The 13,041-nt window shown below is 41.8% G+C and overlaps 1 protein-coding gene across 1 annotated transcript; it reads left to right on the plus strand.

The window, feature by feature from the left end:
• The first annotated feature begins 11,369 nt into the window (after window positions 1-11,369).
• LOC122036704 lies at window positions 11,370-12,865 on the plus strand. Its single transcript, XM_042596107.1, has 5 exons — window positions 11,370-11,424; window positions 11,511-11,647; window positions 11,801-12,229; window positions 12,311-12,433; window positions 12,533-12,865. Exons 1-5 carry the CDS (start codon window positions 11,370-11,372, stop codon window positions 12,863-12,865), a joined length of 1,077 nt encoding a protein of 358 aa, XP_042452041.1.
• The last annotated feature ends 176 nt before the right edge of the window (window positions 12,866-13,041 follow it).

Below are 13,041 nucleotides of genomic sequence, written 5' to 3' on the forward strand. Positions count from 1 at the left end.
GGTAATATACAACAGTGAAATGTAGGTCTTAGTATCATATATCTATCATTCAATTAGGCCTTTAATTAAATGATTCTCCCACTAAATTCTAAAGTTTGATAGAAGCAAGCCACTACTAATTCTATACCCATAAGCAAAGATATTCTAGTGGGATAAGATCCACATCATACCTCATCTTGAGTTAGCTTTGGCTAATCGCCCAAGACTTGTATAATTAGGTAGACAACGTGTACCATTTGGAAAAGATCCATATTATACTTTTCTTGAGTTAGCTTTGGCTAATCACCCAAGATTTGTATAACTTAGGTAGACAACGTTCACAAATTACATCCTATGTAACTCTTGTATCCTTAGATGAACAACACTGTTTGTTCATTTTCCTATCTTATGAAATCCATATCATAATTCATCTTGAGTTAGCTTTGGCTAATTACCCAAGACTAGTATAATATGATTTACATCTTATGGGATATGCCGTTAAGTTCTCAATCCAATTGAGATAACTCAATTAAGTCATACCCAAAGGTCGGTAGTCAGACATCACAATTGTCCTATCGCACTCTACCAAGATAAAACGAGCCACTTTGCTTTGGCAAACCTGACTACAGATGATCGAGATAGTAGTGAGTACCAAACTTTGGTAGGCATATGTAAATGACTTAATTACGATAGCTACACATGCATCACATACATCATGGCATATCATGGCATATATCAACATATACACAAGTTTAAACGTGACATGGTTATGACCCCTATAAACTACAATCTTCTCAAGCCAATGAGAAGAGCGATAAGTCAACCTAGGTCTAAGCAGCTTCTCCAAGCGCTTCCTCGGTTGTCGTGTGTTGTTGTCCTTCCTTCCTTTTCACCCGTCTTCCAGAAGACTAACTCTTTCTTATTTTGTACATTACAAAATCTAAAGAAACTCGAGTTACATTCGAGTGTAATCTAATTACAACAAGAATAAAAGGGGATGAAGGCACGACACGCAGGTTGTATTATAAATTATAACATTACACACATCCAATCACATTGGGGTTAAAGGGCCATAACCAAGTACCATGTCATGTATATTCACAATATTCTTATAACATAAATTTACTATGATTTCAACAAACAAATTATGAGCCGCAACGCCACGGTGGTCAAGGGGCAGTGCCCCCGAAGCAAAATTTATTTTGCATACTCGTTTATGAGTTGCTTCCTTATCCGAGACCCTACTACCCACAATACCAACTATGTTTTGTTCCAAAAAAAACATCTATGGCCGAGACCTTGTTGGTCACACACCAACTTCGTTTTGTTCACAAAAAAACACCTTTCTTGGCCGAACCCTTGTTGGTCACACACCAACTTTCGGTCAAGGGTTAGGGTTTGGCCAGGATTTGGCCGAGACATAAAATTTGGCCAAAACTCATAGTTTGGCCGAGATTCACAATCTGGCCGAGACTCATAGTCTGGCTGAGACTCATAATTTTGCCACTCATAGAAAACCCTATCATGCAATTTCTATATTATATATAAAAATTCTAATAACTTAGCATATCCCTTCGCAAGTGGCTCTGATACCATTGTAAGGTAATAGGTTGCTAAACACGCAAACGCTCAGCAGAAAAACCTATTTCCTCTAGAAGATCCATGCGAAGGGAAACAAAATCTTATACTAAGTTAGATATAAAGACATGATAGAGTTATACTTTTGAAGCGTGTTCACGATCTCCCGACAACTTGGATCACGACACGATCAATTGTTCACACCTCTACGGTATCCACACGAACAAGCCTTGCCTTTGTTTGTCTCATAAACTCAACAAGATGGAGATCAAAACACCTAAGGTTGTGCTAGCAACCTCAACTAGGAGTTTCGGCCAAGAAGAGGGAAGGAGGAAGAAGAAGATCAAGGAGACTTTTCACCTTCTCAAGTGATGAAAATCATATGAAAAATATCATCCAAATGATATTTATAGCCATCCCATGGAATACCAAGAGTCTCCACCATTTCATCTTCTAATCCAATGGCTCAAAATCAACCATTCAATCCAATGATTGAATTTTGACCATTCAACTTTCTTGGTGAACTCAAGTTCACCCAATGAGTCTAACCCATTGATTCCCATGCAATTCGACTCAATCCAACGATTGGATCCACTTGAGTCTAACTCAACGAGTCTAATTCAGATTACACTTAATCCAATGAGTGGGTTCATTCGAGTCTAACTCAATGATTAATCCAAAAAGCTTAATCGTCTCATGATTGGCTCTTAGGGCTAATTACTAACATATTATAGGAACTTAATTGACTTGGTCAAAAATAAGTCGCTATAGGTCACACCATATCTAAAGGATAGAAAAAAAGAAAGGAGAAATCAAGACAAAATGTAGTGGTAAGCAATATGTATACATCGAAACAAAATCATATTATGCATCTAAGGATCTAGTTATCATCATCTATAAGGCTAAAATTGAAACCCTAATACAACGACAAGCAAAGGGTTAACCTGAATCCATTGCATGAGCCATTGAGCCTTACTTTTCATTGTATGAATTCCTGCAAGCATAGCGGATGACCTTCTATAAGGATCGAGCAATAACCGAATTCCTTCTCAATGGGGAAGAGAGAAGGAAGAAAGAGGAGAAGCCAAAAGTCAAGATGCCCAAATGGATTTTGACCTCCTTATATACCCAAGGCCATCCTGTAGGAACCATCCACCTTAAAGCCTATAACCCATTAACTACGCATTAGTGTTAATAGAACGAGTTATTAGATCTACATATTGAATCTACATCTAATATCTTAAACCTCCTTCACATATAAAGCATTAGATTACTTTATTTGGGTTTAATTTCCTTAATGACAATTAGTTGTATGTGTGTTAATCAAACGTAAGCCACCTTATGGGGATTAAGCTGATCCATATGGACTTAATCAGATTAAGCCCACCCATGTAGATTTAATCCTTCAATCTCCCACTTGGGCTATACTTGATCTCTAATATACCACACAACCTCTTAGTTGAGCTCAACATGCCAAAACTTTATCGGTTAAATACTTCTTTAAACAACCTGGTTCATTAAATCAATTAATATAGAACCAAAGAAGTCAGAGTTATTATAACTATAACAAAACCTAATAGTAATCATAGTATTAATATTATTAATGACATAGATCAAATGTGGATGTGTAATATAAGAATAACATGAAATATGATTTATAAATACCCATTCACAATAAGTCCTCCTTATAATCCAAACTCGATCGAAATTACATTTACCAAAACCTTATGCTAAACCATAGTGGTAAATCATAATTCAACCTTATGACTCAAATTGAGTCTCACATTATATATACAAAATTATATGCAAAACCGCAATAGTAAATCATATATCCTCGTGTGTAGAGACTTAAAACCATATACACATGTAAATACTTTATTACATACTGATGTGGTGATGATGGAGGGTCTCACCCCGGTGCCACGGTGGAGGTCAAAGTCAAGACGGTCAACGAGTTGAAGGCATCGATTGGTCAGGCGAAACATGCTCCGACCGGAGAGAGGGCTTCGACCCGTCGTCAACTTCGACAAGGGAGCATTAATACAACCAATGCTCAAGGGAGAACGACACGCAGAGGCCGAGCCGAGCGGCCACCCCATTCGGCCAGCCAGCGAGGCCTGGCATCGACAGAGTTCAATTTCAGCCGAGCGACTTCCCCACTCGGCCTGACAGCAGAACTCAACATCATCCGAGCACACGGACAGTGGACTTCCAGCCGACGACTATCCCGCTTGGCCCAATAATAAAGCGAGCGGGCAGTGAACTTCTAGCCGAGCGACTATCCCACTTGGCCCAATAGCGGACAGTGCATGGACAGTGGAATTTCGGCCGAGTGACTATTCCTCTCGGCCAAGCAACAGACACAGCAGACTATCTTTCGACATCCTTTTGGGAGCTAGTGCCGCTGATATGCAGCATGGTTAGACAGAGGATCGTATGACAGAAACTTCCACTGTCACTTCAGAGATATGCTCAGCCTGTTAAGGTATTATGTCAGGGACACTTTGCTGATAAGTCTTTTCAGGGAAAGCTTTGAGATGCATGTTACCTTGGGAAGCATGCACACGCGCTACCAGAGCTTTATATAAAGGGGGGGGGGGTTCAACTATCAGCGAGGGTATGCGATATTTTACTGTTGCGCTACAGTCTTCTAGTTACTCCGCTCTTTGCTTCTTCTTCGTCAAAGACTGACTTGAGCGTCAAAGGACCATTATCGGGGATCCCTTCCCTGGCTCGGCACTGATGCTACTTGTGTTTCAGGTCGAAGCGAAGTCCATAGGAGGTAAGCAGGAGCGCCACATCCCTAGCATTTATCTCATCGACTTTCAGACAGGATCATATTTAGCGCCGTCTGTGGGAACGCTACTTGAATTCGAGTTGAGAAGGTGGAGGACTCTTGATGACTCACCACTGTGACTCTCACTCAGGAGGAACTTGAGATGCTCGTTCAAGCCCGAGTAGCAAAAATGATCGAGCAACAACAACAACAGGCGTTGGACGATTGGCAAGTGTCACAACCTGCAACATCGACAGCCGATGGCGAGCGGGGCAAGAAGACCGAGCGGAGAAACTTTCCGTATAGGGACATAACTGAAGGCCGACTGGCATATAGGGGGAAGCGCCGCCTGCGTCGATCCCCTTCCATCGAGCTTTATTCCAGACCCCCTCAGAGATAGCCCAAGCGCATCAGGAGCGGGGATCATCTTCAGACAATGCTCCCGTTTGGGATGCATGGAAAGGCAAAGCACCCCGAAGCAACACATCTCCCGAATGGATCAACAGGCAGTTCTCAGAGGAGATCTTACAAGACTCTCTTTCCCGACACTATACCCCGTTAGCAATCGGGACGTACAATGGATCGACCAACCCAGATTATCATTTGGATCGGTTTGATAACGAAGTCATACTGCACCAATACACGGGCGGAGTGAAATACCGTGTCTTCCTCATGACTCTCTCCGGATTGGCATAACACTAGTTCAAAAGACTGCCAGATAGCTCGATATGAAGCTTACTTTAAGGATTTCCGAGCTGTGTTCCAGCATTACTTCGCCAGCAGTCGATGCCACCAGAAGACAAGCGTTAACCTCTTTTCCCTAAAGTAAGGGCCCAAGGAAGCGCTATGAGCGTACATTCAGCGCTTCAATCAAATGGCCATGGACATTCTCTTGGTCTCGTCTGAGACCATGATGAACGCCTTCACCCAGGGGCTCACCGAGAAAGATTGTTTCCTGTCACTCATTAGGAAGCCGTCCAGGGACTTCGACCACATGCTCAAGAAGGCCAACGAATATATCAATGTGGAAGAAGCCCAGGCGACCAAAATAAAGGAGGTATCGATCGAGCATTCGACGCCGATCAAACATCGACCGTCTAGTAACCATTAGCCACTCAAGGGGCTAAGGGCTGAAGGAGCACGACCGCACTAGGAGACCAGGGTACATGCCATACAACATGTGGTGTCTAGTCGACTTAAGGCGTCGAAGGGCAAGGTATGGATGCCTATCTTTTATTCATTCACCAGTCGGTGACGCACAACACGTGAGACTACTGAGGACTGATACCAATCGTCAGCCGACCGACCCCAAGAGGATACCATCGTCGATCTCCTTCTCCCGATCGGCGACAAAGGCATCGATCGACCAGGCGGCGAGAGGAAGAAAGAAGGGAGCCTGAGCGCCATTGATAACTAACATTTTGATACACTATTTTGGCTCTTATACTTGATATTTTTACCCTCTCGTATGCTTAATTCCGTATTTATATCATGTTTTAAGAGTTGAGATTTAATTGGAGTGTTGATCTAATTTTTCCTATAATTTTTGGTATTTTATCTAAAAAATGTGCATTTTATTTATAGGGGAGCAATATGGGAGATCTGAACCGTCCGATCATTTCATTCCAGGAGAGATGAGTCCAATTTGATCCAAGCCCAACTTCACACTTAATTTCAAATCAATTAAAAACCTTATTGGATTTGGACTTTTTTCTCCTTATCCTAGATCAACCCGCTAAGGAAATCCATTCCTTACCTTCACGTGACAACACAGTGCAGAGCAATCTCTTCCTCTTGACTTTCTCCTTGCGCGGCTAGGGCTCGTGACTCTTCCCCATCGGTGCTCTCTTTCTCTGTTCTTTCTCTGGCTGGCGGGTTTTTCCCTTACCTTCACTGTCGCCGGCCGGCCCTCTATAGTCCATCCTTCCTCTTCTGGATTCCAGCAGCGACAATAATGACATTCTTCTCGACGGGCAACAAGAAGACGACAACAGCTCTGATCTTCACCTCGCCGGAGAGGGTTTCTCTGGTGTGACCTCCATCTTTCGACCACCTTCCGACAGTGTCTTCCGACCGGGGTTCAGGTGGCAGATTCCAAAGGATGACGGAGATGAGCAGTCCATCTTCATTTTCAGTTCAATTCCAACGAGTGGGTTCTTCGGTGGAAGATCCATTCACCATCACCGTTGTCGCAGTTTGCAGCAATCCATCAGAGTGCTACTGTTCACCGAAGTTCGGGGTTCGATCGCCAGCGGCGTCTTCGTGTGACGACGAAGGATAGTCGTTGGTATTTGAAGAAGTGTGTGGATTGTGGTTGGAATTCTCAGTTTATTTCTTGTTTACTGTTGATGTTTGTTAATTCTTATTGAATGTTTGTAGCAAACTTGTTCTTCCATGTTTAGATTGCACACACTTTATCTAATTTGATCTAAGCATACAATGTATTCAATGAATTGCTTTAACCAATAGTTAGGTTTATTTTGAGGCATTTTAGTTTGGTTAATTCTTGCTTTGTCTTGTTCGTTCAATTTCATTAAGTTCTAGTTTTGATTGGATGCAATTAGGATAAAGTAGTTTAGGTTTTGTTTCATGCTTTAGCTTTTTCTACATGCTAGTTTTGTTATACTTTACTTCATGTTGCCCTCTTAATATCTGCCATTGTAGTTAAGTTAGGTTTAGCTTTATTACTTGCATTGTATTTCATTTATTAGATTAGGTTTCATTTAATGCTTTACTATTTCCTTCCTTAATTTAATTGTGTTGATGGTTAGTCCATAGCATAGAGTGATAATGCGTTGTGGATTAATTATTCGCACTTAGTTAGATTTCATTCCAACACTAGATTAGTTTCCTACTTGCTTTGCTTTTCATTTGTTAGATTTAGAATCAAAATCCAAAACCCCCATTTACATATTAAAACCCCCAAAAATAGAAATAACATATAAACCTAGAGTACAATCCTATCGTTGCATTCGTTGGCGGACGACCCGAGTCATTTCTATGCTACATTAGCATAGGAAGGGTTTGATACTTCATTGTTTGATGCCCAATTTATGACAAAATTGGGTCATAATCAGCCATCACCAACATCAGCGAAGGGAGGACACCGATCCCTCCAGGATATCGGCCGAGTGAAATAGGTCATCCGCTTGGGAAGAAGAAAACAAGAACAATGCTTCCCAAGAAGAGATAGGCATGATCACCGGATGACGGCGACTCTAACCGAACCAGGAAGTCATACACTTGGTGGTTAGAGATGTTAGAGTGTATACTAAAAGCCTAGCTTTTGTATAAACATTTATTTAGAAATAAAGAATCACAATGGTCAAATACCTACATTTATATACTAAGTGTAGTTGTTCAATTAATTTATATTATAGATAACATGGTGCGTGGTGTCACACACATAAAATTATGTTATCAATTCCTTATAAATTATAAACAGTTGCTCACAACTAAGATGGAAAGGAATAAGTCGTTGGAATAGTCGTAATGTAATTACGTATTAGTTTATCTTGACTAATAAATTACACTAGTACACTCTAAGTGTATTGAGTAGGACCATTTAAGGTAAGTTCTTTTTATACTGACTTAATAAAAGAACAAGACCTTAGTTATTATGGAAGTGTGTGCTCTTAATCCTAATATAATAACAAGCACATATATTTAGTATTTATTTCTTTGACTTATCAAAGGGTGAGATTTAGCTCGATAAATCAATAGGTCCGATAAGTTGGGAAATGATATTACTTATAGTGTGTGTTGTTGATTATAGAAGGAAACTGTGTCCTAGCAATCTAGGTTAATAATGTCCCCAAGAAGAGCTCATAAGGATTGTCATATTAAACCCTGCAGGTGGACTTAATCCGACATGACAATAAGGTTGAGTGGTACTACTCTTGGACTAAGATATTAATTAAAGAGAGTTATCAGTAACTCATTTAATTAGTAGACATTCGACATCTTAAACACAGGCAGACTAACACACTCATAATAAGAAGGAGCCCAAAACATAATTTGAGATTGGTGCGATAGTTCAATAATAATTCTTTAGTGGTATGAATTATTATTGATGAAATTAAGTTGGGTATTCGGGGCGAACACGGGAAACTTAATTTCATTGGGAGACCAAAACCAATTCCTCCTCTCGGTCCCTATTGTAGCCTCTTGTATATAGACAATTATACCCACCTATACCCACCTTCTTACCCGGCCCACTCTTTGGTGGCCGGCCAAGCTAGCTTGGAGCCCAAGCTAGGGCCGGCCAAGACCCAAAGATTGAGCCAAGTAGGGGTCGGCCAATGCTTGGAACCCAAGCATAGTGTGGCCGGCCCTAAAAAAAAATAAAAGGGATTTTTATTTTAAAATTTTCTTATGTGAACTCCATGGTTTTGAAAGAGAGTTTGAAATTTAAATTTTTCTTTCTACAAAAGATTAAGAGAAGATTTGATATCTTTCCTTATTTGTAGATTGAGAGGAAGATTTTAATTTTGATAAAACTTTCCTTTTTTGTAACCATATTCATGATTTAAAAAGAGAGTTTTAAATTAAATATTTCCTTTTATAGTCTTCTACAAAAGATTAAGAGAAAGATTAGATATCTTTCCTTATTTGTAAATTGAAAGGAGATTTTAATTTTAGAGATAACTTTCCTTTTTGGAAATCGTCCACATGTTTAAAAGAAAGATTTTAATTTATAAAATTTCTTTTTAACCAACCATGAAGGGAAAAATTATTAGAGAATTTTTTTATAAATTTCTGAAAACAAATTAGGAAGTTTTAATTCTTGTGTTATTAAAACTTTCCTTGTTTGGAGCTTGTATGTGGTCGGCCATGTTAATAAAGAAAAGAAAATTATTTTTTAAATTAATTAATTTTTTTTTCATGGAAAAAGAATTAAGGAAGTTTTTATTTAAATTTTCTTATTTGCCAAGGCCAAGGATTATAAAAGAGGGGGTAGAGGTGCCTTCAGGTAAAAACGCTATTCTTTTCTCCCTCCCTCTCTTCCTTGCTGGCCGGCTATTGTTGCAAGCTATTCTCCCTTTCTCTTCCTCCTTTTGGTCGGCGACATCAACACAAGAAGGAGTCTTTGGTGGCCGGTTCTAGTTAGGAGAAGAAGGAGAGGAAAAGGAGGCTTTGTTTCTAGCATCCCTTGGAGCTTGGTGGTGGTGGCCGAACCTCTACATCTCTTGGAGACTTGGTGGTGGCCGAAACTAGCTTGGTGAAGAAGGAGCTTGGGTGGTTCTCGTCTCGGTAGATCGTCGCCCACACGATGTCTGAGATTAGAAGAGGAATATGGTAGAAGATCAAGAGGTCATTGCATACAAAGAAAGGTATAACTAGTAATTATTTTCCGCATCATACTAGTTTTTCTTTGTATGAATTCCAAACACATAAAGCATATGATTCTAGAGTTTCGAATTTGTGATTCTAGTTTGTGTTTTTTTTTTTATTTTTCGAATATGTGATTCGATTGTTCTTTTTGGTTAAACCTAATGTTATTTTAGGAAATTAAATATTGAATTTCGTTAAGAGGCTTTGTCGAGGTAATGGTGGATGCTCCCATACCCAAGAAGGTCATGTGCCTCGCCATGTTTGACCTGGGAGCCAATTTTCAAAATTGATATTTAATTGAATTTATAACATAGGTGGATTTGGATCAATAGTGTTAAGTTCTGCTTGCGATCCAAATCAAAACCATTAAGAACAGATAAGTTAAATTTTGAATCAATAATGTTAAGTACCGTTTGCGATTCCTAATTTAATTTCTAAAGAACACAATAGGTTGTTTAGGAAAGGTTCGACACTTGTACAAAATTTTTATACAGTGCAACCAGTACAATCTTCCTAGGACCAACCAACAGGAGATCTACGCCGTGGGATGCAGCAAGGAGAAGTCCGAAGGCCCCCAGATCATCTTCGGCCCTAGAGACTTAGAGGGGGTCGAGATCCCTCATGATGATGCTCTGATCATCCGAGCAGTGATGGCCAACTACACCATTCACTGGATTTTCATTGACACGGGATGTTCAGTGAACATAATCTTTAAGAAGGCATTCAATCAGCTGTAGATTGATCAAAGCAAGCTGTTGCTCATGGTGACCTCGCTTTATGGATTCATAGGCAACGAAGTTTTGCCGATCAACCAAGAATGGTTGGTCATCTCGCTGGGAGAAGAGCCGTTGAGGAGGACCCGGACCATAAAACTTATAGTGGTGGATGCACCATCGGCCTACAACGTCATTTTGGGCTGACCGACCCTCAACGAGTTTCGGGCGGTAGTGTCAACTTACTGCCAAAAAATAAAGTTCCCAGTGGGCGACCAGGTGGGTGAGGTCAAAGGCGACCAAGTAACCGCTCGATGTTGTTATGTGGAAATGGTCAAGACCGAGGCAAAAGTCGCTTAAAAGGCTCTATGACTGGAGGTAAACGCGATCACTGAAAAACCCCCTACCTTGGTATACAAAGAAAAGGAGGAGGTCTAGATCCACCCCAGCTGAGTGGAGGAAACAACCTTCATCGTTGCCGACCTGGAGGAGGAGAAGAATGAAGAGTTGGTCATCTGCCTTAAACAAAATCACGACGTATTCGCATGGTTGACCCATGAGCTTCCCGACACTCCCCGAGCGTGGCTTAGCACGAGCTTCATGTCCGACCAGACACTTGACCGGTGAAGCAAAGGAAAATGGATTTTAGCTCGGAGCAGAACGTAATCATCTGGGCAGAGATAGAGAAGCTACTGGAGGCCGTCCATATCAGGGAAGTCCAATTCCCGAGCTGGCTAGCCAATATTGTGCTAGTCTCCAAGCCGGGCAACAAATGACGAGTCTGCATCGACTTCCACAATCTAAATAAGGTGTGCCCGAAGGACTTCTATCCGCTGCCCAGGATAGACCAAATGGTGGACTCAATGGCGGGATACGAGCTGATCTGCATGCTCGATACGTATTAAGGGTACCACCAAGTGCCGCTCGCCCGAGAGGACCAGGAAAATGTCAGCTTCATTACGGCCGACGGAACATACTGCTACAACGTCATGCCGTTCGGACTGAAGAATGTCAGAGTCACCTACGAGAGGCTGATGAACAAGTGTTCTGACGGCAGATCGGTCGTAATATGGAGGTATAAGTTAACGATATACTGATTAAATCCCTCCGAGTTGCTGACTTATGCACAGATATCAATAAGACTTGCCGGACGCTGAGGACATATGGAATAAAGCTGAACCCAAGCAAGTGTCTGTTCAACACGAAGAGTGGCCACTTCCTGGGCTACATAGTCACCGAGCGAGGCATCGAAGCCAATCCGAGCAAGGTCCAAGCTTTGCAAGACATGCCTCCACTTCAGAACTTGAAGGAAGCTCAGAGGTTGACCGGTCGGATCACGGTGCTGTCCAGATTCATATCCAAGTCATCTGATCGGAGCCTTCCATTCTTCAAGATACTTCGTCAAGCCATAAAATTCCAGTGGGATGCCGAGTGTGACCGGGCATTGGAAGAACTCAAAGAATATCTAAATTCCTTGCCTATATTAGCCAAGCCAATTGTTGGTGAGTCACTCTGGATCTACTTGTCATTCAATGAGCATGTGGTCGAGTTGGCTCTAGTTAGGCAGAACGACCAAGAGCAGCAGCCTGTATATTTTTTGAGCCATATATTAAAGGATACTGAGTCCCGCTACACTGATCTTGAAAAGTTGGCTTATGCATTAGTACTCGCTGCGTGGAGACTTCGCCCGTACTTCCTAGCGCACTCAATAATTGTGATGACTAACAGCACTTTGGAAAGAGTCCTCCTCAATCCGGAGGCATCCAGATGGCTGATTAAGTGGACGACAAAACTTAGTAAGTTCGACATTCAGTATCAACCTCGAGCAACGATCAAGGCTCAAGCCTTGGCAGATTTTGTCATAAAAGTCCAGAGTGATGAGCCGATAGCAACATAGAAGATATATGTTGATGGCTCATCCACTCGGCAGGGCAGTGGAATCAACATATTGCTTATCTCACCGCGGGAGGACTGGATGCAGCTGTCCGTTCGGTTGAACTATCGAGTCACTAATAACGAAGCAGAGTATGAGGCGCTGATAGCTGGCCTATATGTAGCTAGGCACATGGGAGCGGTTAAAGTCCTCATCCATTCGGACTCCTAGCTTGCCGCCTAGCAGCTATTCAGAACATTCGAGATAAGCAACGCTCAGCTAAGGCTCTATGCAAAGGCTTTCGAGAAGCTAAAGACCAACTTCCAGGAGGTTATTATACAGAAGATCCCCCGATCGGAGAACCAGGAGGTGGATGAGTTAGCGAAACTAGCCAGTTCATTGACGCCGATCATCATAGGTCAGCCGATTGAGCAGGTCTCACTTGTGGCGCACATCGACTGGATGGAGGGAATAACTTTCCCGAACGATTGGAGAATATCCCTGACAGAGTTCTTGCAGTCAGGAGCTGCACCTTCCGATCCGGAAGAAGCTCGCTTGCTGAAGAAGAGGGTCGGATGGTTCACCTTGGTGGGGGACCAACTTTACAAGTAGTCATTCTCTAGGCCCCTCCACAAGTGCGTCGGAGCGGAAGACGTCCAATACATCTTGAAGGAGGTGCACTAAGGTGTTGGGTTTTTCGGGCCGCAAAAACCGCTTTTTGCGTTGCGGAAACCCCGAATCCCATGCCACCGGATCCGTGCGAAGTTATAAAACAAAATTTTTTTTTT

This window comes from Zingiber officinale, unplaced genomic scaffold (assembly GCF_018446385.1).
Source record: "Zingiber officinale cultivar Zhangliang unplaced genomic scaffold, Zo_v1.1 ctg198, whole genome shotgun sequence".
Taxonomy (NCBI): Eukaryota; Viridiplantae; Streptophyta; class Magnoliopsida; order Zingiberales; family Zingiberaceae; genus Zingiber; species Zingiber officinale.

Bases quoted from the DNA above. Each gene is read 5' to 3' on its own strand.
- LOC122036704 (XM_042596107.1), top strand. From the start codon at position 11,370: ATGCCGTTCGGACTGAAGAATGTCAGAGTCACCTACGAGAGGCTGATG. The intron at 11,425-11,510 runs GTTCTGACGGCA...ACTTATGCACAG, and splicing joins CGAGAGGCTGATGAACAAGT to ATATCAATAAGACTTGCCGG. The intron at 12,230-12,310 runs GCAGATTTTGTC...TCCACTCGGCAG, and splicing joins CGATCAAGGCTCAAGCCTTG to GGCAGTGGAATCAACATATT.